The sequence below is a fragment of the Hippoglossus hippoglossus genome, chromosome 17 (assembly GCF_009819705.1).
Source record: "Hippoglossus hippoglossus isolate fHipHip1 chromosome 17, fHipHip1.pri, whole genome shotgun sequence".
NCBI lineage: Eukaryota > Metazoa > Chordata > Actinopteri > Pleuronectiformes > Pleuronectidae > Hippoglossus > Hippoglossus hippoglossus.
Genome location: NC_047167.1, coordinates 9029506 through 9056668, shown reverse-complemented (window position 1 = coordinate 9056668; position 27163 = coordinate 9029506). Strand labels below are relative to the sequence as shown.

General features: G+C 42.4%; 1 protein-coding gene across 1 annotated transcript in view; it reads left to right on the top strand.

Annotated features, from left to right (window-relative positions):
* Positions 1-27163, top strand: part of LOC117778474 — a 38835-nt gene that overhangs the window by 9902 nt on the left and 1770 nt on the right. The window contains exons 24-72 of the mRNA XM_034614054.1: positions 349-529; positions 704-859; positions 1655-1788; positions 1978-2136; positions 2683-2866; positions 2973-3184; positions 3407-3595; positions 3707-3849; positions 4230-4389; positions 4509-4592; positions 5088-5225; positions 5427-5543; positions 5636-5728; positions 5837-6057; positions 6159-6352; positions 6580-6834; positions 6922-7151; positions 7255-7419; positions 7993-8070; positions 9812-10186; positions 10668-11021; positions 11576-11911; positions 12006-12137; positions 12377-12529; positions 12760-12876; positions 12955-13128; positions 13281-13485; positions 13983-14137; positions 14214-14326; positions 14484-14565; positions 14678-14815; positions 14970-15132; positions 15277-15392; positions 15720-15866; positions 16845-16958; positions 17729-17845; positions 17951-18109; positions 18372-18533; positions 19304-19466; positions 19547-19734; positions 19821-19913; positions 20708-20912; positions 21424-21611; positions 24160-24257; positions 25023-25207; positions 25609-25808; positions 26306-26474; positions 26565-26674; positions 26791-26898. Of these exons, the coding sequence (XP_034469945.1) occupies positions 349-529; positions 704-859; positions 1655-1788; positions 1978-2136; positions 2683-2866; positions 2973-3184; positions 3407-3595; positions 3707-3849; positions 4230-4389; positions 4509-4592; positions 5088-5225; positions 5427-5543; positions 5636-5728; positions 5837-6057; positions 6159-6352; positions 6580-6834; positions 6922-7151; positions 7255-7419; positions 7993-8070; positions 9812-10186; positions 10668-11021; positions 11576-11911; positions 12006-12137; positions 12377-12529; positions 12760-12876; positions 12955-13128; positions 13281-13485; positions 13983-14137; positions 14214-14326; positions 14484-14565; positions 14678-14815; positions 14970-15132; positions 15277-15392; positions 15720-15866; positions 16845-16958; positions 17729-17845; positions 17951-18109; positions 18372-18533; positions 19304-19466; positions 19547-19734; positions 19821-19913; positions 20708-20912; positions 21424-21611; positions 24160-24257; positions 25023-25207; positions 25609-25808; positions 26306-26474; positions 26565-26674; positions 26791-26898 (8112 nt within the window). The remainder of the gene's footprint in view (positions 1-348; positions 530-703; positions 860-1654; positions 1789-1977; positions 2137-2682; positions 2867-2972; positions 3185-3406; positions 3596-3706; positions 3850-4229; positions 4390-4508; positions 4593-5087; positions 5226-5426; positions 5544-5635; positions 5729-5836; positions 6058-6158; positions 6353-6579; positions 6835-6921; positions 7152-7254; positions 7420-7992; positions 8071-9811; positions 10187-10667; positions 11022-11575; positions 11912-12005; positions 12138-12376; positions 12530-12759; positions 12877-12954; positions 13129-13280; positions 13486-13982; positions 14138-14213; positions 14327-14483; positions 14566-14677; positions 14816-14969; positions 15133-15276; positions 15393-15719; positions 15867-16844; positions 16959-17728; positions 17846-17950; positions 18110-18371; positions 18534-19303; positions 19467-19546; positions 19735-19820; positions 19914-20707; positions 20913-21423; positions 21612-24159; positions 24258-25022; positions 25208-25608; positions 25809-26305; positions 26475-26564; positions 26675-26790; positions 26899-27163) is intronic.

The following is a 27163-nucleotide window of genomic DNA, read 5'->3' as shown; positions in this document are numbered from 1 at the left end:
ACACACACACACACACACACACACACACACACACACACACACACACACACACACACACACACACACACACAAAATGCATCCTTTAGATCTTAACGGGGAACTTTAACAATGTAACAGCTTACATGTGTAGGTCCATACTGTCTTTTTGCCTGGCCAGCCTCTAACAACAATTATAGATTATCTTGGCACAGTGAGATGTGAGTTAGATGTTAGTTACTTCAAAGTGTAGTAATTCAGACTAATGACACAAGATCCTCTAGTGCTTGTGTGTGTGTGTGTGGAGAGAGTGAGAGAGAGACTTGTAGCTTCTCCAAACATAACACCTTGCATCGGCTGCTTTGTCCACAGGGTTTGATCGACACTCAGTCCCTCCTGTCAGAGCAGAGGACACGCTACCACCTTGAGGCCAAGATGGCCGCCGATGGACATCCCATGATCCTCTCTGCTAACGTTACTCGTGGACTGGGTAGGAAGACCAGCCTCTCTGCTACGTTGAAGAATGTGCTGAGAGAAACAGCATCACTGTCAGGTATCTTATTATAATTTACTTTTTAAATCATCTCTAAAACCTCTAGTTATAACATTTAAATATTACTTTTAACTTGTTTGCCATAATCATCACAGCCATATTACATTTTTAAGCACAAACACTGCTGACATTGTTTGTGGCAGTAGATGTAGTTCAAGTGATGTCTGTGTTCAGTGGCCCTGGAGCGCAGGCGTGACAGCAGCAGCAGGCAGTACTCGCTGGAGGCGGAGCTCCTGTTACCTGGTGTGGTCGGCAGCAGGATGCTGGGACTGATGGAGCAGAAGGGCTCACTGTGGAGCTCTGCCCTACGGCTCAAGTATGGTCTGGGAGGTGAGTGAAGGCACACTGCAGATGAGGTCTCTGATGGTGGGAGTAAAGAAGCAGTCCACCAAAAAACAGACTGACTTCATAGAGCTGCTCTGTTCATTCAGGTTGTTTCAGTGTAAGACATGTTTGCAATGGTTCACTCTGTAATGATGCATTTAGAGAAAGGAATCAACAACATGTGAACTTTCTATCAAGATATGTCCAACAACTGTCGATATCAGAGACTATATAAAACATAAACTGAGTAACACAGTCACTAGCTTACTGTGAATAACCAATTTACTTTTATTGGGAGAGATTTTGCTGTTAAGCGTTTAAAATGCACCAGTGTTCTGCCCATTGAGCACCACAAAAATGCATTTCAGCCCAACTGTATTGGAACACTGCAGTAAGCTCCAACTGACATCAAATTACAACATAATTAATTGAAAACTTTCTTTTCAGATGAGAGGAAAAAACTGTTGGTTGAACTGTCTCTCTAGGTATCTGTTAGGAGGTGTTTCCTCTGTCATACAGTAGCACAGAGGAACAATGAAAAATGGTAGAGGTTTGGTTGAAGACAAGAACATATAAAAGTGTATATGATAGACCTGGGATGGTGCTGAAGGTTTTGCACTTACCCACAAAAGGCTGCCCACATTATTGTCCGATGTTTTGCTTCTCTGGTCCCTTTGGTGTTGCTCAGTTTTTAATGATCGGGTTTATAAATGTCCAGCCAATGCCTCACCTACCAGGAGATATGTATTTCAGATCACCATCATATCTCCACATCCTCAGATTGTGTTGACTGTCCTTCAGGTGATGCCCGACACCTTCGTCAGGAGTGCTACACATCTCAGAGACTGAGGAGTGAGAGGGACTCGAACTTCACCTACGTCATGAGAGCGGATCATGAATTCTACTGCTCCAACACTGCTCCCATCAACCACAAGGTAAGTACACACGTGGAAACACAGTATGACACAGAAGTTTGTGTGGTATCAGATATGAAGCATAATATAATAGTTATGCTTATCCTGCTGATTTTCAGAGGGTGTTAACTGGTAACTGAGCTGTAACAGAGGGTCCGATTACTCTGACTGTAAGCTTGATATTTTCTCTTTACTTTACGCCTCTCGCAGATTCACCTCCGGCATGCAGAAAGCCCGAGCCACATTAATTCAGCTCTGCACATGAGCTACGGCAAACACTGGGATGAGATTAACAACAAACGCACGGTCCTTTTGAGCCAGTCCTTCAAAAACCAGTCTACACAAAACCACACCAGCTACACTCTGGAGGTAAATAGAAACACACTGTGATCCACGATGCTATATTTCCTCCGGCCCAAATGATTCATGTTATTTAATAAATGTAAGTTTTTGTGTCTTCACGATGGCGACAACCACCGGCACCAGAGGCATCATGTGTCTGGGTTGTTCGTCCGTCTGTCCAATTGTTGTGAACACGACCTTGAAGGAGTTTCTTTAAATTTGGTACAGATGTTCAGGCATTTTTTGCCTTTTAAACGCATTACCTTGAGAATACCTCGAAAAGATACTTTTAAATTTGGCACAAATGTTCATTAAGACTCACGGATTAACTGATTCAATTTGGGTGGTCAAAAGTTAAAGGTCGAGGTCACAGTGATCTCACAAAACATGTTTTTGGCCTTTTATAAATGATATCATAAGTCACTTACATTAAAAGATTAACTGATTACATTTCAGTGGTCAAAGGTCATGATCTTTACCACAGACACTAAAAATTCATTGTGAGATGATCGTTGTATTTACATTTCTAAATGTTTTATGAACTTAATGAATAAATCTCTCACATTATTCCAGTTCAGTCTCAAGGTGCCAGAGAAAAATCTTAACTACAGGACCCAGCTTCTGCACTCTCACCTGAGACACGTTGGATCTGAGAGCAGCACTCACTTAAAGGTCAACTACAACAACCTGATGCCACTGGTGGCTAGCTTACACTGGAAAAGCCCTTCTCAAGATGGTGTGCAGAAGAAGTGGGAAGGTAAGTTTCCCTGACGTTTAAAAAATAGATTTAATTTACATAATATGAGGGGCCTACACCTGCAGTGAGACACTGACCAGCGTTTTGTCTTTCTTTTTTGATATAGGCACATTTAACATGGACTCACCCTGGCTGTACATCTATACTGCCCACAAGCTGAGTCACCTCCAGCGTCACACACTCCAGCTCACATCTGAGCTGACAGCCAGTAAGTGGCTGACGATCCCTAACCTCATCCTGGAAGGTTTCTACAGAGACAGAGGCAGAGAGAGGGAAGCCCGTCTGGAGCTGTACACATCATCTGTCACTTACCTTCACGTAAGAAGAGAAGAGGCCGCGCCTTCTTTTAGTATTTGACTCAGGGAAATTATAGTTTTTTTGCATGGTGGGAATTGTATTTGTTGTTACTGATGCACAAAATCATTATTATCATCATGATTAACTGTCAACAAATTGTCATGGTCTTAAGAGAAATGCACTACAACCAAATTTACAGTCCATTCCTATTATCTAACCAACTCTTCCTCCGCCCCTCCCCAGGCAGAAGGATGGGGTGTGGTGGGGAAGCGAAGTGTGAAGGCCTCCTGCTCATTGAGCTCATTGTGGACTCCTCCCCTGAGAGGAGATGTCTCTCTGGAGGCCTCTAAATTCAGCCATACCCTGCAAATGGCCTCCACCTACGACAAAAACAACATCAGCATCACTGCTCGGCTGAACACTATAGACAAGGTGGGCGGAGGCACGAATGGTTGTGACCTGTGAAGTCTTGTTCTTTTTGCTATGTGTTAAATTTGTGATGTTCTGAAAAATGTATGATTTTTTTTACCTGACTTGTTTAAGAACTTGAAAAAGAGGCAAGCGACGCTGAAGATGACGTTCTCAAGGCCTAAGAGTCCGTCCACAGAGCTGGAGTTTGAGGGGGTTGTGGAGGAGCTGAGGAAGGACAAAAGGATGTATCAGAAAACTGCAGTGCTCCATCTCAGGTCTCCGCCTCAATCTGATTCACTGATAATGAATCTGTTGATGTGTTTTGGGATATTGATTACTTCATGTTTTATTTGGATCTGCACCAAATTGCACACACTCAGATTGAAATATCATTCCCCTAAACTTTTTAAATCAAGATCCATGAATTATTCTCAGAGAAATCAAGTTAAAAGTTGAAAAACATCATATTGAAAAAAGTAAAAAATTGTTCCTGGATCTGATTCCCCCCGATCTGAATTTGCACCAAATTGTGGTAATCCATCCAGTATATTTTATATACTTGTGCTAACAAACAAACAAATGCAGATTAAAAACATTACCTCTTTAGTGGAGGTAAAAACAATTCCTGACTTTTAAACCAAACCTTCTCTCACAGACAGCCCTTCCAGACCTTTCCTCAGACTCTCCTGCTCAGAGAGACGTTCACCGTTGACCTCCTCAAAGGCCTCTACATCCTGGAATCTAAAGCTGGTTTCCATGGCGACCGAGAGGTCATCCACACCCTCACTATGGGCTATCAACCGCCAAGCCCTTTTGTGCGTTGAACACAGGTTGATTTATTGACTCAACACATAATGCTCAAAGTGAAATTGCAGGGGGCAGTGTTTTATTGCTGTATTCAGTGATTTTCATTTGTGCCTCTCTTTATATTCAGGTTTGTTCTGCACTGATCCATCCTTTCAGTTCGGACACTATTCCGTCAAACTCAGAGATCTGTGTGACCGTCACAAGCAACCAGGTGAACTGCTGACCTGCATAACGCACAACACTGACCCCGAAGATCTGAAAAGAATCTGAAAGAATCAGCAACATTCTGTTTATTTTAAAGATGGATTGTGGGATTTTTATATATTAATGCTGGAAACATTTAGAGCCATTACCAAAAAGTTCACAGGTTATTAAGCCTCTCAGCTGCAGCTAAATCTCTCTGTATTTTGACTTAGTATGAAGATGGATGACATGACAGCGCTCCAAAAATGAAGCCAAATCATCTTGATACAAATCTACAAAACTACAAATCATCCAAGAACAGTGTTTGACACTTCGGATAAATGAGAAATGATTCACTCAGAGGAAGGATTACAGTCATTGGAGACCGCTGTTTGTGTAGTTACTCTTGCTGTCAGAAGGGGGAGACAACAATTTTGCATAAAAAATGACTCCTCTACTTATAACTACTTAAGTGGATATTCAGCAGAAATGTTTAAAACATTCATAACACTTTCTTTCACAGACCCAGAAGAATGTGCAGGGGAGGTTTCGGGTCGGCAGCAAAGAGCGACTGACCTTCTTTGGACAAGTTCTGCTGAGTCCTTTGCATTCAAGCCATCAAGTTATAAAGATCAGAGCCAACTTTACGCACCAGCTGCAGGTAAACCAGCCTCTCCACTTATTTATAACACAAGTATTCCACACTGTACTGCACTCCACTGTACACGGGGCAGCTTTGTATGTTGAATGCTTGGGTCAGCAGTGCAAGGAGTGTTAGAAGTTCACCTCCAGCAGTGTACAGTATAGTTTACAGTAAAAGAGGCCAAACTTATGACCGGTAAAACTGTTATTGCTGTCACAGCTGCAGCTCCCCTCCTCTGCTTTAATGGAGGGAGACGTAAGTTGGAACCCCAAAAACAACACAGACTTTGACTATCAGGCCAGAGGGAAACTGAGAGTCGAGCGACAAGAGTGCAAAGTGAGTAAAGATGAATCTGTATTTTAAATAGGGCGTGTTTAATCAGCAGTGTTTCTGATTTATTTGTGGTACCCTGGTGTTTTTCTTGCCAGCTCTCTGTGCAGCTCAATGGAACATCAGACAGAGTGGGACTGTACTCGTCTCTCAGTCATCCGTTCAAATCAAAGCTTCCCAAAACCCTAGAGGTAGGCTGCTTCTTAGATCTGTCAGAATATTTTATTATGAAGTTCTAAGCAGTGATTTCTGATAAATATGGGGGTCTTTTATTATTTTGCTGTTTTTTTCATGTGAAGGTAAAGGCCACCGCAGACATGTCCACACTGGCTGGTAAAGGAAGCAGCTTAGTACATGTGAGGGCTGATGGGAAGGAAAGGGTGAAGCTGGACGTCCTCATCTCCCACTCCCTCCAGGGGGAACACAGAGCCGTTGGATTGAGGATGAACTTATCCCAAAGTCTGCTGCCCACGGCCATTGAGCTTCTCTTACACATGGCTGCCAACATGTCCTCAGACAGGTGTGTGCATGTATTTTAACACCTAACAAACAATGCTGACTGCCTCTTTATGGACTTTTGATCTGACTTGTGTGTTTTCTGCTTGTCTTGCACTCTGCTAGTGGGTCTTTACATGGCTCCTATACTCAGGGGAATGAGCATCTGCTGCTTCAGGTTAAAGGCTCTGTAGGAAACACTCATGGTCGACAGCTGGCTGTGTCCGGGGACCTGAGGCACTCCATGGCCAACCTCGCTCTTCTTCCTCCAGCCCTGGGGTTGGATGGGACCCTGGGACAGTCTGACACCCTGATCGAAGGTGGAAATTGAAAATTGAGTCATATCAATCTTCTAATCTTATTTTTGGCAATATAACAATTTTTTTAAATGTCCAACACTCAGTTTTCCATATTGTTTTAAATGTATTTAGTTCATGATACTGGGAATCAATTGAATTTAATATCATGAGTTGTCTTTGTGACATAAATAAAGAGTATAGGTTTATTGATTTGCCAAGAATCTCATGTGTGTGTGTCTGATTTGCAGGACAGCTGAGAGTTAGAGTAATGGAGACGCTGTACAGTGTAGAGCTGAGACATCAGGAGGACCCTGGAGAAGCTTTGGACAGTGAAGATGAAGAAGGCATGATGGGAAAAATGTCCAGCAGGGCCCGTGATTGGCTGTGTGTTCGTTCAGGGGAGGAGAATCTGTTTTTGAACGTGAGCCGCCAAGTGGGGAATGAAGGAAGGGGTGAGGTCTACACCCAGCTCTCTCACTCTTTCCACCTGCTTAATCTCACAGGTAACCATTACGTGAACGTAGGTTACATTGTTATTGCTATAGTTTTGTTCCTCCCTGTCTCAAAGTCTCTTGGTCTTCTGGATACAGGTGTACCTGCCAACAGTAGTGCCCAGGTGAAGTGGGCCCAGGGTGGTGGTCACATGTCGCTTCTGGCAGAGCTGCAGACTGGACCTGAATATCTAAAGGCTGAATTTAATGGTGGAAAAACAGACCATGTCATCCCACGATGGGAATACTTCTCAGAGCTTCGGCATCAAGTCAAAGCTCTGCTGAAAAGAGGCTTATCAAGCTCCATACAAGCCAAAGCGCACTACCAGGTGAAGCTCAATCATCACAATATACTATACTTCAACTACTGTTTATTAGGAATCTCAATTTTCTTTATGAATTTTAATATTTCCAAGGTTTTCCCCTTCTTAGCTTGAAACCGAGGGGCTAGATACAGGTTTGACCTTACACACGGAAGAGCAGAGAATGGCTGACATCGTTTTCAATGTTGGATCAAAAAACAGCACAGCTATATTGGCAGTGTCTCTATGGCAACAGATGAAACTTCTGCAGGGACTCTTACCTGCCTCTTTACAGGTGAATATGACCTAATTTACTCATGTTCATTAACATATTTCTGTCTATGAATAACAATGTGAAGTCTTTATTTATCTTGATCCATTATCTTATTTTGCTGTGGCACATTCAAATCAGTGTTTGAGTGATAAGTGCTGAATGAATCTACATCATGAAGATCTGTTATGTGCATAATTAAAGCACATAAAAAGTCTAGAAGATATGCTTGTTCACTTTTTTGCAAATTATATCTTTTTTTAATCTGTAGAAAGAAGCTTTTTAGAAGCTGGTGATTTTTTTTTTTGAACTTTTGGATGAAAGTTTAGCTAACCAGCTGCTTAGTATAAGTTCAGACAAGAGAGCGTATTAATCCTTTTAAGTCTCAATCTTTTCCAACATGTTTTCAGTATGAAATACAGTTTCATCTTAACATTTGCTGTTTTATAATAAGGGCCTAGATTAGCATGTTGGTGAACAACGATATTGTATGGGGTCGGTTTAAAGTTCAGGGTTTCCTTAGAGATTCTTCCATCTCCTCCCTCTGCTTCTCCTTTGAAAAACAAACTTTACCAGCAGGGGGTTCTGTTTTCACAGATGAACTGCTCAGGGGACGCCGCCGCAGACCGAATCTCTGCCCAGTGCTATGGAAATGTGGAGGGTCGCCCTGTGGAGGTACAAGCCTTTCGCTCCTATAGACCACACAACAGGCTGTGTTATGGTCTGATGCTCGCTCACTATAGCCTCAGTGCTCAAGCTAAAGGCTGCTACAGTTCCAATGGTCAGAGGGAGCTCAGAGCTAACCTCACTCATTCTTCAATGCTACTCATGACATATTTGGGCATACCCACCAAATTTGGACTCAGGATCCTGGTCCGCCCGGGGCCTCAGAGGTGGGCCTTGGGGATCGGGTTGTTGGTTGGCCCCTGGAGAACAGACTTGAATGTGGCACTGAGGTTGGAGAGGCCTGGGCTGTATGGCTGCCATGGGCTGCTTGAGTATGGGAGCAGCAGCGTTACACACAAAGCTGAGGTGACAGGTCGGATGAGGTTGGAAAGCTGGTGTCACATCTGGGCAGATGTCACTGTAGCGTGGAACTCAATCAGCTCCAGTCTGTTGGTGTCTCTGAGATGTAAAGGGGTGGGGAGGCTGGTGTGGGTGCTGGTTAGGGATATTGAGGGGGATGCACCTCATAAAACCTCTTTAACCATACATGGACAAGCAGAGAGAGATGGATTCAAAGGTTCTCTGGGTTTAGAAAACCAACAAGACTCCCTCCAGTGCCTCATGTCTGCACTGCTAAAGGACCAAAAGGCTGAAGTCAGCTGGACCATGCAGCACTACTGGACCTCTCTTGTGTCTATCATCCCAAACAGAGTGCATTTCCAGGGGTCAGGTCAGCTCCATGATACGTCCCTCTCTGGAAGCGCTCGATACTCTTTCAACACCCGCTCTGCTCAGATGGACATGACTGCTGCCTGGAAGCCCTCCCCGTCTTTTAGGGTCATACTGCAGCAAAACATGGCCTCTGCTGGTTTACCAGGGGGGCTCACTGTTAGCATGTCGACCACGGCTAGTCAAGCTCAGTTTGAGGTGGAAAGTGATGCGTGCTCAGTGCTTCTCCTGGCAAGTCAACACAGGGGAGGAGAGGACAGGAGGACCAGCTGGAATGTTTTTGTCCAGCAGCAATGTAGCCCACTGAAGGTTAGAGAGGAAACAAGAAAACAAGAGGAAACTTGTTTCCCAGCAGAGGGAAAGCAAAAGAAACATCTTCATCCTGGAGATGACTCTTATCTTTCCATTATAGCAAACACATTTCATTGATAATAACAACACTATCTGTAAACAGTAATAAGACCATGGTTGAAATGATCGCTAGCCTCAGAGTTTGATTCCTGTGGTGTGCCAGTTGTTACATCTAATATTTTAGTCCAGACTGAGGTACATCAATATATATTTGGTGGATTTCAGTGGAATGTTATGCAGCTGTTCAAGCAGCTCTTATGCAGCTGTTCCTGGTCCCCACAGGATAAACTGCAATAACTTTGCTGATTCCTAAACATTACTGCTAACATTCCATAAAACAATCCAGATTTATCCTGGATATAAATCTGCTAAATCCACATATCCAAAGCAAATATCTAAAATCTCCACTGAATCTCAGGAAAAACTCCACGATAACAACCTCTATGGTACATTATGTAAAGGGTATTCGAGTAGAGGCTACCAATCCTGTCAGTCATGTCATTTAATTGATACCAGATGGCTTAATAAGGTGAAAAAGCTGTATACTTTAATATTCACAAGATTTAACATCTTTCTGACGTTACAATTTATACAGTTAATTTGTTTAAAGGAGTAAAAATAATCCAATAAAAAATAAAATCTTTTTTTTCTTTCTTTTTTCTCTGTATAGGCTTTCCTGCCCCCACAGGCCTCAGTCAATGTCTCCATCACTCGTTCTGGCTGTTCCACAAATCTCAGTACTGTTCTCCACTTTGTGCAGGCTGAGGGCAAACAGGAAGGAAGTCTTGATCTAAACCTAACTTGTCTCCCCCGCTTTAATCTAAAAGCATCTGTCCAGCACTCTATAGAAACAATACAGACACTGGGATTTCCTTCCCTCGGGACACTAGTTCTGAATGTCTCACCTGCACGTCTGCCTGGTGTGGAGGTTGGCCTGGAGCTGGGCCGCTGTCATTTCAGGGGTAAATTAGAGAAGAGCAAAGAAACAGAAGGGGACCAGTCTTCTTACACTGTCAATGTCACCAACTACTGTCCTGCTCTACAGGTAAGCACACACGTATTATACTGCCTATGAAAACCTGAATAACATGTTTTAGATGTAAATATTGCTGTTATTTCTAACCACACAGTACCATATCAGTGCTTTCATCACAGTTAGAAGCAATGGGATTTCCTACATGATTCACCCCTGTTCATTTCAGCAAAAGTCTCTTTGAACTACAGTTTGTGTGATACCATATGATGAAAAGTGTGACAAGGAGATATAATACGACGTAATGCTATACGATAAGATGATACATATGATACAATGTGATAAAATGTGATACGATATTCTAAAATTTGCCACATTAAAGCAACAAGGGGGTTAGTAAAATAAGAAACACAAAAAAGTTATATATAAGTAAACATAGGACATATGACAAAATGAAATGTAAAAAGTAATATATACTATCTAAACAGAATATATACAGCTGGTTATTATGAGAAATGGGATCTATGTATGTGCATACATTTTTCTTTCATAGGGAACGGTCTTCCCAGTGTCCCTGGATCTCCATGGTCTCCTGTCAGTCTCCTCCTGCCAGCTGAGGGTGACCTCTTCTCTGAACGTAGACAACCAAGACCTCACCCTGGACCTGGCACAGTCCTGCAGGCCTCAGCGTCTCTCTGGGACGCTGGCTCACTCCTTTCCTGAGCTGAGGAGTCGAGGTTTGCCTCGGATGATCTCCATAGAGGCCTCTGCTCCTGGAGGCGCCGGACAGAGTGGAACTATGTTCATTAAAGCCGGGACATGTCACATTAGAGCCAGTAGAGTCTCAGAGGCCAAAGGACAAGCACAGTGGCTCTGGGCTCTGGAGTCAAAATGCCCGATGTTAGCGGTAGGGTCTGGATGATTACTGTAAAATTTGACATGGATGAATGTTGAAAGATAAAACTGTTACTCAGTTAATCCATCACTCATTCAATCAGAACACGTTTTTACAAGATCATTAAGCCTGATTTTAAGCATCCTTCACCCTACAGGAAGAAACATTATTCAATTCAATGTTTTTTTTGCTTTTTCTCTGGGAAATCAATACAAATAATGCAAAACACCCTATCTCGCAATAGGGTAATAATAAATGAGGTTAAAGTGAAAGTAATCAAATCCACTCCAAAATTAAATGGGTTCTTCCTCGGCCTCTACTGCATTCTTCCACAAATGTTGAATAAAATCGGTGTTGTAATACCTGCTTCATCTTAATAACATTAAATGGTCCATTATAATTGGATTTTTATATATCTCTCCATACTTTACTCTGGCATAGAGTATCAATTAAATCTTCTAACGTTCTCTCCTAGAATCTACTGATACGTCAGAAGATGTTCAGTGTCTGTGTATGTTTTTTGCCAACATCAGTCAAATTGATCACAGTCTTTTCATCCTCTCCAGACCCACTTGAACGGGTCAGTGTGGCAGGGCCCTGAGGGTATCTGGACAGCCACAGTGGACACTGACCTGGAGGGCAGAAGGGGTTTCTTGAGGATTAATGCGAGGCCGTGGCCGGAGCTGAGTATAGAGGGTGAGCTCAGTCACAACCTTCCTACTCTGGCAGGTTTACCTGAACACAGCAGACTGAGAGTAACCAGCAGGGCTGGGAAACAGAGATATGACACAGAAGGCTTCATTCAGATGGATGAGTGTGCCGTTAGTGCCAGTGGAGCTGTGATGTCACAGTCAGGCCTGCAGGGGTCAGTGGTTTATCACAACAACTGCACAGTGATTAAGGTACAGAAATGACTGATTGAATTCTTTAATCATACACACAAAGTATCAATGGTCAAGAGTGATTGGAAATATCAATACCTGGTTCTGTTTCCAGGCTTGGGGCAGTCCGGACAGGATTTATGCTTCTGGGATGTTGATTATCTCACCAGCTCTGACTGAGTCCCAGGTCTCCATGGCGATAGATGATGCAGCGTTACAGGCTAAACTGGCTCTTCAGAAAACAAAGGTGAAGTATATTTTAATATATTCTTTACATTTAAGGGATGTTAATAAATTGTCTTTATAGTGCAATAAATATATCTATTATATCTACTACAAGAACAAGACAATAATGTGTAGGATTACAAACTTGGTGGATGTGCTGGACTTAGTGCCACTCTAGTGTTACATGTGGCATAAATATGCTGCCTTAATTTTTTCAGTTTTAAATCTGTTGTTGCTTTAATGCTGTTGGTGTTGTTGCAGGATAAAAAAGAAGCATCACTGTATCTAAATCACACTGTGCCTGTGTTGAAGAAACTCGGTCTCCCTGCAAATGCTGCCTTGACAATTCATTCTGGGAGTCACGGAAATGGCTCGTTCTTTTACATATTCAACAGCAGCGCAGGAAATCAAAAGGTAAGAGCAGTAATTGGCAAAAACACACATTCAAACCACAAAAGTCCAAAGATTAGGACCATAATAATATACTGTATATATAATTCGATATCCACACCCCAGATGACATTTCACCTTTGCTGGCTTAAACAGCCAGACAGATGCAAAATGCAAAGACATCTACTTCCATTTGTGTGGTGCACGTTGCAAATTCACTATAACAGCTGCTGCATTGGATGTATGTCTTACAGCTAAGTCAAGAGATGACGGTGTCAAAGATATTCGGAGCAGTGAGAGTGAAGAGTCATTTAAGACACACAGTGAACTATCTGAAGACGCTCGGAGTCCCTGGAAACAACGGCATACAGGTAAGGGGCACAAGTAGAATCTTGTTGTTAACAACTGAGTGACGATTAGATGATTGTTCTCATAATGACGGTGTGCAGGTGGAGCTGGGTTCCTCTGAAGGGAAGGCTTTAACCTTGCAGTCCCAGTTTGGAGGTCAGCATTCAGGACTGAGAGTGAAGATGAAAAGTTTGCCCATGACCAAAGAGATAAGTGGAAACATGTGGCACAGCTGGTTATGGCTAAAGGACAGTGGCCTTCCACTCAATCTAGAGGTAACCGAATGATGTTTCAAACATCCTGTACAATCATCAAATATACATATTTACATTATTGATTTATTATTTAATAATAATTAATTAAATGGATCGATTTTCTGTAGTTTAAATATGTCCTGGTTGTTTCTTGGGATTTTTGTTTCTCCAAGGGTCTCTGTTCCATCCAGGGAGTCTTCTCTCAGTTTCAGTCCAGGGCTCAGCTCACCGTGGACGGACACAAGCTGCTCGCCTCTGGCTTTAATGTCAGTGCGGGTGATGGACGTCTGGCCCTGCAGCTCTCCTACTCTCCACTAGCTTCTAATCAAACAAGGCCACGAGTCGGCCTGGGCACTGCACTGGCTGCTCAGTTCAAAGGTCAGATCATATTAACAGTTGGCTTAATATGTGTTGTATGTGTTGCTTTAACCCCTTTTTAACATTGTTCCCTGTTTAGGATGTCCAAATATTTCTGCTGTAAAAAATAGTATATATATACTTTTGCACGGAGTATTAGGGGCCTATTCTAGGGTAAAGAAAACAACAATTTGTACAATTTAGATGAAACACACTAGTGAAAATATCATTAGGTTTATTTTATATTCATTTTCTGCCAGTAGATCCCTTCACCTAAATCTTACACACTGCACCTTTATTTCTTACTATGCAAATGCGATATCAAAGTATGGCCAGCAGATGTCAACAGTTGGCTTCATAAACTACCAAAACACACTCACTTTGAATACACTTGAATCAAATAGTTTTGTAAAATCTCTCAGTAAAAGTCGTGCTTATTCAATTTGTTATATTCAAGATTCTCATGATGTGATGAGAGGCTTTTACCTGTGACAACTTTGCTCTGGTCCTATGTGCAGGTCCTCTGCGCAGCGCCTCAGTAGACGTCCAGTGTCAAGACTGGAGGCTCCGAGTGATGGGGGATGTCGGAGCCTGGAGGGCGCATGGAGGGTCCAAAGAGGCCAGAGTTACACTTAAACATAACGTACAGGGACAAAGCAGTCCTGCTTTACAGGTGAAGATCAAATGCACTCAAATATCCCTACAGCCTTGTTCCTCTGTGCTAAACATCACTGTGACTGTTAATGTAGCTTGAAGCCTGGGGAAGACTCACCGGGTCACAGCTGAGGTGCTCCATGGCTGTGAACCCTGAACTCAGCTCGTCACTGGCACTCATCATCCAGGGACACCATCTCCTTCATAGGTATATACACACACACACACAAACACAAACACACAGACACACACACACACTCACTCACTCACTCACTCACTCACTCACTCACTCACTCACTCACTCACACACACACACACACACAGACACACACACTTCTTTAAGTGAAAGATTTTCTCATGTCTAGCAAGGACCTGATGGTGAAGGTCGTCCAGAATATCCCCAAGCTATTGGTGTACCTTCCTTCTCAGCTCAATGTTCGCTCTCAGGTGGGTTTTATTTATCAGACGCATTAAATAATTTGTTTGTTCATTTGTAATCTATTTTGGTTTATAAGCATGACATATATATAATATCACCATCCCTCTCCACTGTCTCCAGCTAAACCAGTCTCAGTCCAGTGTGTCGGGTCTGCTGGAGGTGTTGTCGGGCAGGAGGAGGCTCTGGGCTCTGGGGGAACTGGCAGCAATTGAGAGCGGATACAGACAGGCTCTGGAGCTCAAACACTCTTACCCACAGGTAAATTTAGACAAGCAGCTCCGTGATTCTGGTGTCAAACATCACAAGAACTTAAATCAAATAATAAAGATACCTCCACCATATCCATATGCATGTTTCCTGTAATCCATGACATAGTTAATGTGTGTCTAACAATTGGTCCTTGTTCTCGTAGTTGAAGCCGTTCCCCAGGACTGTAGCAGTGAGGACAGTGTATGAAGCCAGAAACTGGAGCTACCAGGTTCAACATGGAGCTGTGTGGGGGAATCAGGAGTTCAGCATGTCTGGTCTCTACTCTGCTCCTCCAGCACTGGAGTTGGGGAACCAGACGCTGAAGGGTAAACCATTGCAAACCAGCTCTGAAGAGCTACACAACTATTCAACCAATGAACAGCTCTTGATTGTGAACTGCTATCCACCTAATCTCAGATTAAAGATGGACACAGATTGTTCATGTCATGTAAATTTGTCCTTGATCTTAGTTCAGATCAAATGCATCCCACGCTGGACCAGTTTGGAGGTGACACTGGAGCGCTCCCTGCAGAGCCGACTAGACAGTGTGTCACTGGGCTGGATGAGGCATGGGCGAGTGGAGCAGGTCAGAGTCTACAAAGTGTGCCACGACCATGATAAACTTGAATTATTGTCATTCGGATATGGTTGATCAGGAGCTCAGATTGAGCAAAGAAAGAGAGAGAAAAATACGCATGAAACTTTAGAACTGGACGGCAGAAATATATCCCCTGATCTGTAAACACATCCCTGACCACACTACTAAGCCGCAGCTGTGATGATTTAAATATCTGAAACGTTTCGTGGAAACGCACCTTTTGCCTGTTTATGAAAAATCCCTGCTTTTTATTAAACGTTAAGTGTGATCATCTGTTTGGTTTTCTGTTCTGTTTTCTCTGGTCGTGAACCGCAGATCAGAGCTCTCAGCACTTGGAGTCGGTCAGAGGAGATTAACGAGACCAAGCTGGAGCTGAAACAGCCGTTCTCCGTCACACTGAGCCAGCTGTCGCTCCACACACTGTCGCACGGCTCACAGAGGGAACAGCGCAGCAGCCACCAGGTTCAAAAGATGTTCACACATATTTAGTTTACAGAACAGAACCATGTACCTCATCGTTCAACCTAGAAACCGAGGTCACCACTTTTGCTAATTTGTACTCTTTGTGAAAAATGTTTTGAAACAGACACCACAAGTTTTTATATAGATTATCAAGAGTAACCTTAATTCTATTAAGTGAAGTGGAACAGGTCCATGTTTCTCTTTTATTTAAACCTCATGAAATTTTTACATTTCATAGCAAAATCCAACACAACCAAAATGTTTTTTTTCTAATATTTGTTATATATGTTATACACAATGAAGGACTCCAGGCAACAATAGTTTAATGTTGTTTATTTAAATCAAATTACATTGTTATGTATACTTTACAGAACACACATAAAAAGCTGCATTCTATTTTTAAAAACATTTCAAGGATAAATAGAGTAATAGGGACCAATTATTGTCTTTTTATAAACATTTTGATTCAATTTGATCGCAGAAAGCTGCTTTAAAAATGTCCATATGTTTTATTTTGTTCTTTTCATTTTGTCTTCCTTGTTGGGAATAAAATATTTCCTGATGTGCATAATGCATATCACCACATTCTGAATTTGTTATTCATATATCCGGACAACAAACAAAAAATAATGAAGTCAAGTTTATTTCTAAAGCAAATTTAACAAACCACAGTTTACCAAAGTGCTGTACATTAAATAAAAACAGACAAATTCAAGAATAAAATACTTTAAGATAAAGTATAATAAAATATATAAGCTAAAAGGCCAAAAAGTGAATAAAAACAACAAATTACAGTCAAAATCCTGAGAGAAAAAGCTTAAATACATTTATGGAGACGTATTTGTAACTATTAAGAGTTAAATTGTTAAACTGTTCCAAAGCTTCAGAGCAGCAAAAGTAAAAGCACAATCGCCTTTCAGTCCATTTTTTAAAACATTGTTTTTTAGAGCTTAATCGTGTGTTTTTGTGTGCGTACAGACTCATCTGACATGGGACAGTGCGGTCCCTGTCAATGTCTCCTTCAGCCTGAACAAACAGTGGCAGACCAACTCCAGCAGGGGGCAGGCATGTGCCGTGTTCTCAACACAACAGGTTGGTGGATCCCTCAGTTTCAAAACTCTACAAGGATTTTGATGACCATATCGTGTGTGTGTGAGCAGTGCACACATGTCTTTCTATAGTTATAAGGCCCAATTTTGGTTCAATACCATAATTGTGAGGACATTTTGACGTGAGGACGTTTTGGCTGGTCCTCACAAATTCAAAGGGCTGTTTGAGGGTTGAGACTTGGTTTTAGGATTAGGGTTAGAATTAGGTTTAGGTAAGGGCAAGGGCAAGGGTTAGGGTTAGGCATTTAGTTTTGAGGGTTATGTTAAGGGTGTCGGGAATACATTACGTCAATGAGTGTCCTCACAACTATAGAGAGACAAGTGTGTGTGTGTATGTGTATTTTTTTGATGTGGGTGTGTGTGGTCCAGGTGTTACTGATGTTATGGGGACCTACATCTGAAACGCAGTCTTATTATGGGGACTTGTCTTCCTTATGGGGACTTGTCTTCCTTATGGGGACTTGTCTTCCTTATGGGGACAAATATCAAGCCCCTATTATGTTAATCACTACATTATAAGGTGAAGACATGTTTTAACATTAGGGTGTGGGTTAGGTTTAGGTTTAGGCAAGGTGTAAGTTTGATTAAGTAATAAGTCCGCAGGAAATCAACTTAAGTCAATGCAATGTCCTCTGAATGGAGTCATGACTCGAGTTTGTGTGTGTGTGTGTGTGTGTGTGTGTGTGTGTGTGTGTGTGTGTGTGTGTGTGTGTGTGTGTGTGCGTGTGTGTGCATGTGTGTGTGTGTGTGCAGATGACTATGTCTTCTGTTAAAGGTTGTGTGTCAGTGGGTCAGGAGGGAAACACATACTCACAGAATGCAGAGCTGCGATGGGACAACAGGAGCGTCAAACAAGGCATGAAGTACCAGGTATTCCTCTCTATCATACTTCAGTCCAACATGGAATGTAGGTATGCTGTCTGTCAGTGCATGTCTGGTGTTTGGTACATAAAAGTCTGTTTGTGTTGTTTGTAGAAGGGTTCACGGGGAGTGCACAGCCTTCAGGTCAATGTGGGGTTGGAGAAAGTTTCTCCTGCACCCTGTCCTTCACACACACTGCTGGCCAAGGTCCAAACCAACCTCAGGGATCGGTTGGAGCACACAGTGCTGCTGGGCCTCTGCCCCTCACAACCTGTGAGTCCACACACATCGGTGATGCTGACGGACAATAAATAGTTTGTAGTTAAAAAATGTCACGGACCTATAACACAATCAAGGCATGCAGTGAGAATCTCCAGGCTGAATGAATGATTTGATGAAGCATTCAATAAACATAACAACGTGTGTGTGTGTGTGTGTGTGTGTGTGTGTGTGTGTGTGTGTGTGTGTGTGTGTGTGTGTGTGTGTGTGTGTGTGTGTGTGTGTGCGCGTGTGCGTGTGCATGTGTGTGTGTCAGACTCTTTCGTGGTCAGGATCCCACAGAGTGAACTCAGGAGAGGAGCTGTTTTACACACAGTCTCGCCTCTCGGTGACGGGACGTCCCCACCAGTGCAGCCTCACCCTCTCCCTCATCAACTCCTCCACCACTCAGGGCACCAACATGTCTCTTTACTCTGAGGTAAACAACTAGAACAACCTGCTGGTGAATAATCAACAATGACGTGAACTTAGTAAAACAGGGCATGTAATGTTTCTTTTCTTTGATTGGGTATAATCTATTCGTTACATTGTGATAATGTGTCAAGGTTTTAAAGGGATTTGGGTTAAAAGATATAGAATGAGAACGTCAAGACCGGTGTTATATATTTTGTTGACTTGTGTACTTACAAAATCAAAAATGTTTCCAACAGTGTTCAAACTCACACACTGCTAGTTAGCCAGTTGCCTTTTTTGTATTGGTGATTCATAATACATCATGATTATTCATTGCCATTTGCTGAATAACGTGAATTAAACTTAATCACATTATCTCATCCCGCGAACATGATTTGCACCTGAATACCTTTGGGTAGATTTTCATCAACAAAAGTGGTGAAGAAAACAACTCCCATGATTCTTCACTGGATCATCATCCTCAAACTAAGTTTTTTGTTTTTGTTTTGATTGAGAGACCCCTAGTGGTCGAAGTTACATATCCAATGTTTAAATAGTGGCTGTTTACGCTCCCGTCTTTGGGAGAACCACTTGAAGTTTTAAACCATTAAAGTTAAAACATTTTAGTTGATTCTCACTTCAAGGTTTAGATAGATATAATTAGAATTTGAGTAATGCATGTTTCGATAGGTTAAAGCAACATAATGGCATTTTGTTTGCTTTCTTGTTGGGATGTTTTAAAAGTGAGGGTCCTCATAAGTGTACAAACAACAAATGTGTGCATGTACTTCACAGTCTAAAATAGGTAACTGGAGCGTGGAAGTGGGGGGTAGCGCCCTTTCGTGGCCCCAGGGCTCCAGTCTCCAGGTGCAGGCCAGACTGGACGGCGCTGAGAGGATCTGGCTGAACGGGACCACAGAGGGACGATGTTTTCAGACCACAGTTGGACACACCAACGGTAAATACAGAATATCTCTGTAATATTTAGCAAAATATTTAAACTGTGATTATGATTAAATCCACTTGCTTCGTGTCCAGGTCCAGACCTCTGTGAAGACATCACCGTGATGGCGTGTGTGGGAACAAATCACAGCTTGATGGTGGATGTACAGAAAAGAGACAGCTGCAGTAAATCTGAAACTCTGGGTCGTGTGTCTGTGGGAACAGCCAATCAGAAGCTGATGCTGAGAGCGAGTGGCTGTTTGGAGAGTCTAACTGCAGTGGAGGTATCACATGAGGAAAAAGTGTAATCATTTTTGTATCAATACAACATCAAATTTTCAAATTCTGTATGTTTTTATTTTTACAACAGGCACGGATTCACTATTTGAGCTCTCAGATGTGGAACAAACTGTCAGAGAGAATCAAGACGTTACAGCATCTTCTCACTGAATTCAGACGACAGGTAAACATAACACAACAAAACCAGTTCCCTAGCAAGGACCACACGCCAACTTTATGTGATTTAAAGGTTTGAATCAAAAATGTATATATTGAATGTTGAGGAGAAATGAATGTATGTTGAGTGAATGGGTCGAGGTGAAGATGCGTCTCATAGGCTGGTCTGGGAGGATGCACTGGTGACCGGGTGGAGGGAGACCCAGAGTGGGGGAGGGAAGGAAGATGAAGGAATGTGGGTAAAAAGAATGAAGGGATGTTAGAATGGATAAGGGAAGAGAGGATGAAGGGATATAGGTAGAGAGGATGAAGGGATGAGGAAAGGAGGATGAAGGGATGCGGGAACACATAATAAAGGGATGAGGGAGGTAGGATGAAGGGATGACAGAAGGAGGATGGAGGGATGTGGCAAGACACAATAAAGGGATGAGGGAGGATGAAGGGATGAGGGAAAGAGGAGGAAGGGGATGAGGGTTGTTTCCGTTGTTTCTTTTGTTCTTTCCTCTCTTCTTTTTCTTCTCTTCTTTTCTTTTTCTTAAGGGAAAGGGTGTGTTGAAGAATCTGAGACATTCAGATTGTGATGGGTTGACAGTTGATTAGAGGTGTGGTTGCGGTTGAGGTTGAGGTTGAGGTTGAGGTTGAGGTGCAGCCCTGCTCCTGAACCTACATTAACCAGTAAACTTCCAGAGCCTTAATGTAGACAAGAGCATGTTGTGCCTTAAGTTCAGCCAATAACGTTGTATAAAGCTCAAGCTTGGGTTTTAATGTGACGTCTGCTTCTCTTCTCATCATTCTCTGCAGTCCGCAGACAGCAAGTTGCTCCAGGAGTTGAGCGCCATGCTCCTTGATGTTTCCCAGCAAGCCGAGGGTCTGCTGGGTCAGAGAGACAGAGGTTTATTGGCTCTATGGCAGAAGAGCCGCCTTCGTCACGCCACGACCAACAGCATTCCTCGCCTCCTGAGTCTCCTGCAGCACGCCTCGCTAATGGGACAACAGGAACTGAGAAGTGAGTGAATTTTGTGTGCATTAAAAAAAATACATGATTTGGTACTTTTATTCCCTGCCAGACAGGTTAACAATTAAAGAAGCTCCTGTGACGCACTGCTGATGTGTATGCACAGTAAATTTAGCTGCAGTATATATAGAGCTGCTCTGGTTTTTGAGTCCCGGCAGCACAACCAGACCCTGCATTTCCTCATCGGCAGAAATCTAATTTTTTCAAGAAACTCTGAATCATAAACTAATCCTATCATCCTTTACTTCATTATCCAAAGCTTGAAAAATTGTCATACAAACTCATGTCATTAATTTTCTTTGTTTTTTTCAACATGATCACAGAATATTTTGCGGTGCCAGGATACTGTGACCCCTGTCCTCTTCACTGTTTTGTGTGTTACATTAGTAATATGAAAAAAGAAATGTTTTGCTGTTTGCTCTTATGTTCAGTCCCTCTGGATGCCTGAAGTGTGAGAAAGCGTAAATTAAAACCCTGTGTTTGTTTTCTGCTACGGCCTCAGGGCCCCTGGCCACTCTGGCAGGTGTGTACCAGGACGTGAACGGCCAGCGGCTGGAGACCCTGTGGAGGGAGACTGTTTCGTTGTGTAACGAGAGGCTGGCGGAGGTCGTGGAGGCTCTGCTGGGGAACCCTCCGCTGAGGCCTCTGGCTCGTGCGGGTGCCGCCATGTTCAGCGTTGCCCTGGATGTGGTGAGGAACTTGCACATCAGTGCCTTTTTTCATTTCAACCACAGTTTTATCAGAATTTATCATTTTTATTTGGGTCATTTCGTGTGTGCATGTCTAATTCTCTGTTAACACGCACACATGTATCACTTATGACTGGGTCTCTGGAGTATCCTGGTGTTGTGTTGTTTGTGCTAAACCCCTCCTTTCAAAGAACCTGGATGAGCTCATATCCTGGATTTGAAAAAACCTTGAGAAACCAGTTCACCAGGATATGATTTGAGAAGTACCAGGGGCCAAAAAGACCAACTGGAACAGATGTGGAGGGTGAAGTCTATAATTGGTCCTGATGGTAACAGGAGCATTACGGGATGTGACCTTTTACACTGGGAGAGTGGCTCTCACTGATCTGAGGGTCGACATTTGAAGTCGCTGTCCAGAAGAGAATCTGCACAGATGCCTCAAACTCACAGACCTCTAGTAGAGAACCTGAGCGTGAGGAAGTAAATACCACCCCCATGTGTGGATGATAGACACCCTTCCTCCACAGCCCACAGTCTCATTCCGGCCTGACAACACCTCCAACAGACATGACACACTGGACTGAGACTGGTTTAGCTGGAGACAGAGGAGAGGGACAGTGATATTTGTTATAGTCGTACATATCTTAATAAACTGCACTGCCAATTTTGAGCTGAGAGGGGAGGTAGACCAACACAAGAGAACATCTATCACTTAAAGTGTGTGTGTGTGTGTGTTTTTGTGTGTGTCTGTGCGCATGTGGTCCAGGTTTTACTCATGTTACTCACATTTACAAAGTCATATTATGGGGACTTGTCTTCCTTATGGAGAAAAAAAGCAAATTCCCCATAACATAAATCATTGAACTTTTAAAAAAGTTTTAAGGTGAAGACATGTTTTATGGTTAGGTTAAGAGTATTTTATGATAGGGGTTAGGCAAGTAACTATGGTTGCATGCAATGATCTCTGAAGTGTGTGTGTGTGTGTGTGTGTGTGTGTGTGTGTGTGTGTGTGTGTGTGTGTGTGTGTGTGTGTGCTGCTGCGTGTCCATGGTTCAGATCTTTGATGCAGCTTATCTCCAGGCAGTCTTTTCTCAGAGGCTGCCTCCGTGGATTTAAGTGCATCAGCAAGGGAATGATTGATTGATTATTGGTGGAGCATGTTCAGCATCAGCAGTTATAACCAATGTAGCCAGAAAATAATGGCCTTATCAATTCAATCAGACATTGCCAATGTTTAACCAGCAGGAGTGCTCCACTAAATCTTCAAGTTCATGCAGATCTAACTCTAACCCTATCAGTTTTATCTTATTTAGATGCCAGTGATTGGGTTTGCACGGTGAGACTTGTGATTGAGCAGCCTATATGTCAGGGTAAGGGTTAAAGTTGCAGTGTGTAGAATTTAGTGACATAAAGTGGTGAAGTTGCATGTTGCAGCTGAACACCCCTCACCTCATCCTCCCCTTCCAAACATGAAAGAGAACCTGTGGTAACCTTCAGTTTTCATAAATACTCAAAAGGTGTTTAGTTTGTCCAGTCTGGGCTATTTAAAAAGGTGCACTTAAGCTGTTTGTCGCTCGACATCGAACCAATAAAGATGCCACACTTTTGAAAGCGACTGGACCAGATCGAAAGTACTACTGTTTCCAGTTCTTACAAGTCCTTGGCACTGTTATGAAGCTCAAAAGAACAGTTGGAATGGAAAGGGCTGCAGACTTCTCTGTACGAGGTGATAATGTGGCTGAAGTTTTAGTCCCTAAAGGTGCTGCCTGCTAAACCGGCTCAGAAGTGTCCCTCATGGTACAAACCAAAGACTGTGTGTATTGATGGACGATGCATCTCCACTTTCTCCCACCGTCTAGAAATGAAACCCAAATATCGAGCGAAAGCTGCAATCTTTTGCATTCGGAAGTAGAGTCTGCAAAGTAGCAATCAGGGGATGGAGCCACAATATCGAGAATCCCGCTAATACAACGCACTCAAACAGAATCAGCTGATTAGGACATGAGCAAATAAGGACTTGAATATACAGTTTAATAAGGACTACCTAAAATGACAGAAACCCTCTGCGAAAAATTGATTTGACATGTATTTCACATTTTTTGTTTGGTTCATGTCCCATCCATTAACATGGATAGGGCTGGGTTATGACCTATACTGCAACCAGTCACCAGTGGGCAATCAAGACGCTTTGGCTGCACTTTTGGGAATCTGTCATGTCTTCCATCTTTATCGCAACAGATGCACTAGAGCTCTTTAGTCAAGCGTTAGCTGCTCATCATTCCTGCCCTGTCTTCTGAGGTGGAGAGAAGCTTCATTGCCTTTAAACACTTGAAGACCTGGCTTCACTCTTCAGTTACATAATTGTCTTCAAACAAGTGGTGAGGACCCCATGCCGCCAGAGTAAACGACACCTATGGATGTTACTATCCAGGTTTTTAATCATATCACATCAAATATGATCCGACCCAGGATGAGATTAAATCAAAAAGATGAATATGAATGTAAACGTTGTCATGAATCTGTATTAAATGATGTTTTGTGTGAATCAGGCAGGACAGCACACCTATCACTGGATGGAGACCAGGTTGGCCATGGCTCTGTCTGGAGTCAGGAAACGTCTGGCCTCTGTCTACAAACTCTCCCCAAGGTACTGTCTGACACCTACATGAAGAAATTCTTGTTCCTTTCATGAAATCACTTTAACAGGTCAGAGAGGAGATAAATTCATTCAGTGAAAGTATAGCGATCCCATCTGCCACTGTGTAGCGTACAAAACAGATAATAACTCGAGGATTGTGTGTTTGATGAGAGCAGCACGTGAGCAGCTGAGGAGTGGGTGGAAATAGAAACAGGGTTAATGTGCATATTTATATATTCACAAATACTAATTCAGGCAAATATGTAGAGTTACATCCAACTTGTTTTAAAGCCATGATGTGATTTCTTTTCACAGTAAAAACTGAACAGAGGTGAGTTTTATGGGTTTAATCAATGCCAGGAGGAAGAATAACATTTTGAGGGTCACTGATTGCAAATGGGAGTTGTTTCCCCTGTGGCCCAAGTTAATGACTGAATGATAATTTCAAGGTTGCGTGTCTAGGAGCCCCTAATTAGTCAGTTAGAAATGAAGAAGCCTTTTGTTTGAAAGGTGAAACGTCCTGAAGAATCTCAATCAAGTCCAGTATAGCTCTCTAACAACATGACCTGGATGGAAATCTTCACAGACATAGTCAACACCTGATATATAGATATATTAATGTCATGGTTTGAACTGATTTGACCACAAGCCTCAAAGTTATGCATTTGTCTTTAAATGACCACATGTCAAGCCATGAGCTACACAGATGATCGATAGAAAATGATTCGATGTGAGATGTTTATGAACAAAGCCGTCTTGCTTTTGTTTCTTCAGTGAGTGTTCAGTGACTGTGTCCCTGGCACTGCCTCCGCTCCCCCAGTCGAAGTGGCCGCAGGCCGGACTGGTGGAGGTTCTTCTAGAGGAGTGGCTCCTGAGGCCGCTGCAGACCCTCGCCGCCATCAGACCCACCGCCGAACTTTACCGCCTCAAGAGGAAGATCATGGACAGCCCCTTTAGACGTAAAACATACTCACCTTTAAAAAATATTGAACAATATGCATAAGACAGCTTTAATAAAGGGATTAGTTACTTTTTTTTAAATATTATGTAATACATTTTTTTTATTGTCCATTACTTCCTGCTCATTTTCTGGGAAGATTCCTGAAAAAAAGGTTTGAATAACTGGGAATAAATGATTCAGTCATTTTGAAACATAATTCAATTATTTTAGTTAGAGCTGGAGCACAAGTTGAGCATGCTGTTTATAAGCATTTGTTAACTAACTGTAAAAAGGTGTGACTGTTGCCAGGAGGGTTTGTTAAATTACTACTGTCTTAAAGACAGCCGAATTGACAATGATGAATTTCAAGGACCTAAATCTATGTTTTGCTGTCTTTTATCTTTGTCTCCATGTAAAAAGACCAAGCTTTGCTGGTGGCGGATCAGTTTGTGATGACGTTTGATGGCCATCTGTATGAGCTGCCACGTTCGCGTCCACTGCTCCTCGCCCAAGAAATCAGCGCTGACCCTTCGTTCACACTGCTGCTTGGCTCAGACTCACAGAGCTTCCTCCTGATAGAGATGAATAACAGCACCGTCAACGTGCAGCACAATGGACAAGTACGTCCTAATGTCGGTTCCAAAACTGGGGTCTAGTATTTGGTATAATCTATAGTCTGATTTCCCGCATTGGGGGAAAAAAATGAATTTCTTATAATCAAAATTTATTCTAATCAGTTTTATAAAACTACAATTTCAGTGTTTCTCATTATTATTTGTTTTGCTCTTTTTACTTTTTATTTTTATTATTAATTTGTTTTAATGTAGTACTTTGTAATTTTCCTTTATTTGTGTTATTTGCTTGTTTTTGTTTATCTTTTATTATCTTAACTTTTACTTTTGACTTTCCTACCATTGATTGCCTTTTTTTCTCTAAATCTAATCTAAATGTTTAACAAATTTTTAATTAATTTTAACATCCTTTGTTTTATCAACCACCTGTAAAGCAATTTATTTTGAATTGCATTTGACTTGTTTTTAAGGTGCTTAACTATAAATATAAATAAAGGTTTGATTAATTGATTAATTGAAGGTGCCACTAACTTTTCGTGTCACAGGTGAGGGCCGACTGCACCCACGCTGTAACACACACGTTCCACAGTGATAGTGGAGTGTCGGTCAGAAGAGGGTCAAGCATCGTGCAGGTGTCCAATCAGAAGGGAGTGTCAGTATCTTGTGACCCGTCGCTTGAGTTGTGCAGCTTCACTCTAGATGGGTGGTTACACGGTAGGGAAGCTATGGTCGTGTTGTCACTAATTTCCTATTTTTAAGAAACACATAAAACTCTGGGATGTGCACGTTTTATTTTCTACACAGGCACGTCCACTGGTCTGTTAGGAATCAATGACAACGAAGCAGGCAACGATTTCCCTTTACCTGATGGATCTCAAGCTGAAAACCTGGACAGTTTCCTCTATAGTTGGCAGGTATGTGTCCGTCTGTCTGTCTTCACATGTGTATATAATGTCTGTCAACATTCACACGTGTTGGAGCTTTGTTGACATGAGTGTTTGCAGTTTGATCATGTGTTTTCTTTCTTTAGATGAAACCAGAGCGTATCAGGCCTCGAGCTCCTGCAGCCATGAGCCCTGTGAGCTGTGACTCTCTGTTCTCCTCTCCCGACTCTCCACTGAGTTCCTGTTTCAGGGTGGTGAGTAGATAAATTACACACTGCTGACATGTATGAGCAGTATCTTTCCAGGAATGAGATTAAGGGGTAATGTGTCATTCAAAGCTCTCGTCACTGATGAGTTTACCTTGTATGGAGATAAGATGTTGAAAACTCGTGCGTGGCACCGTGTCGACCATATGTCTCAGACCTTTCTCAGCTTTTAATGGATGTCACAGCCAAGATAAGACATTCTTTAGCTGAAGATGATGGGATAAATTAATATGGTTAAATAAAGATGTATGAA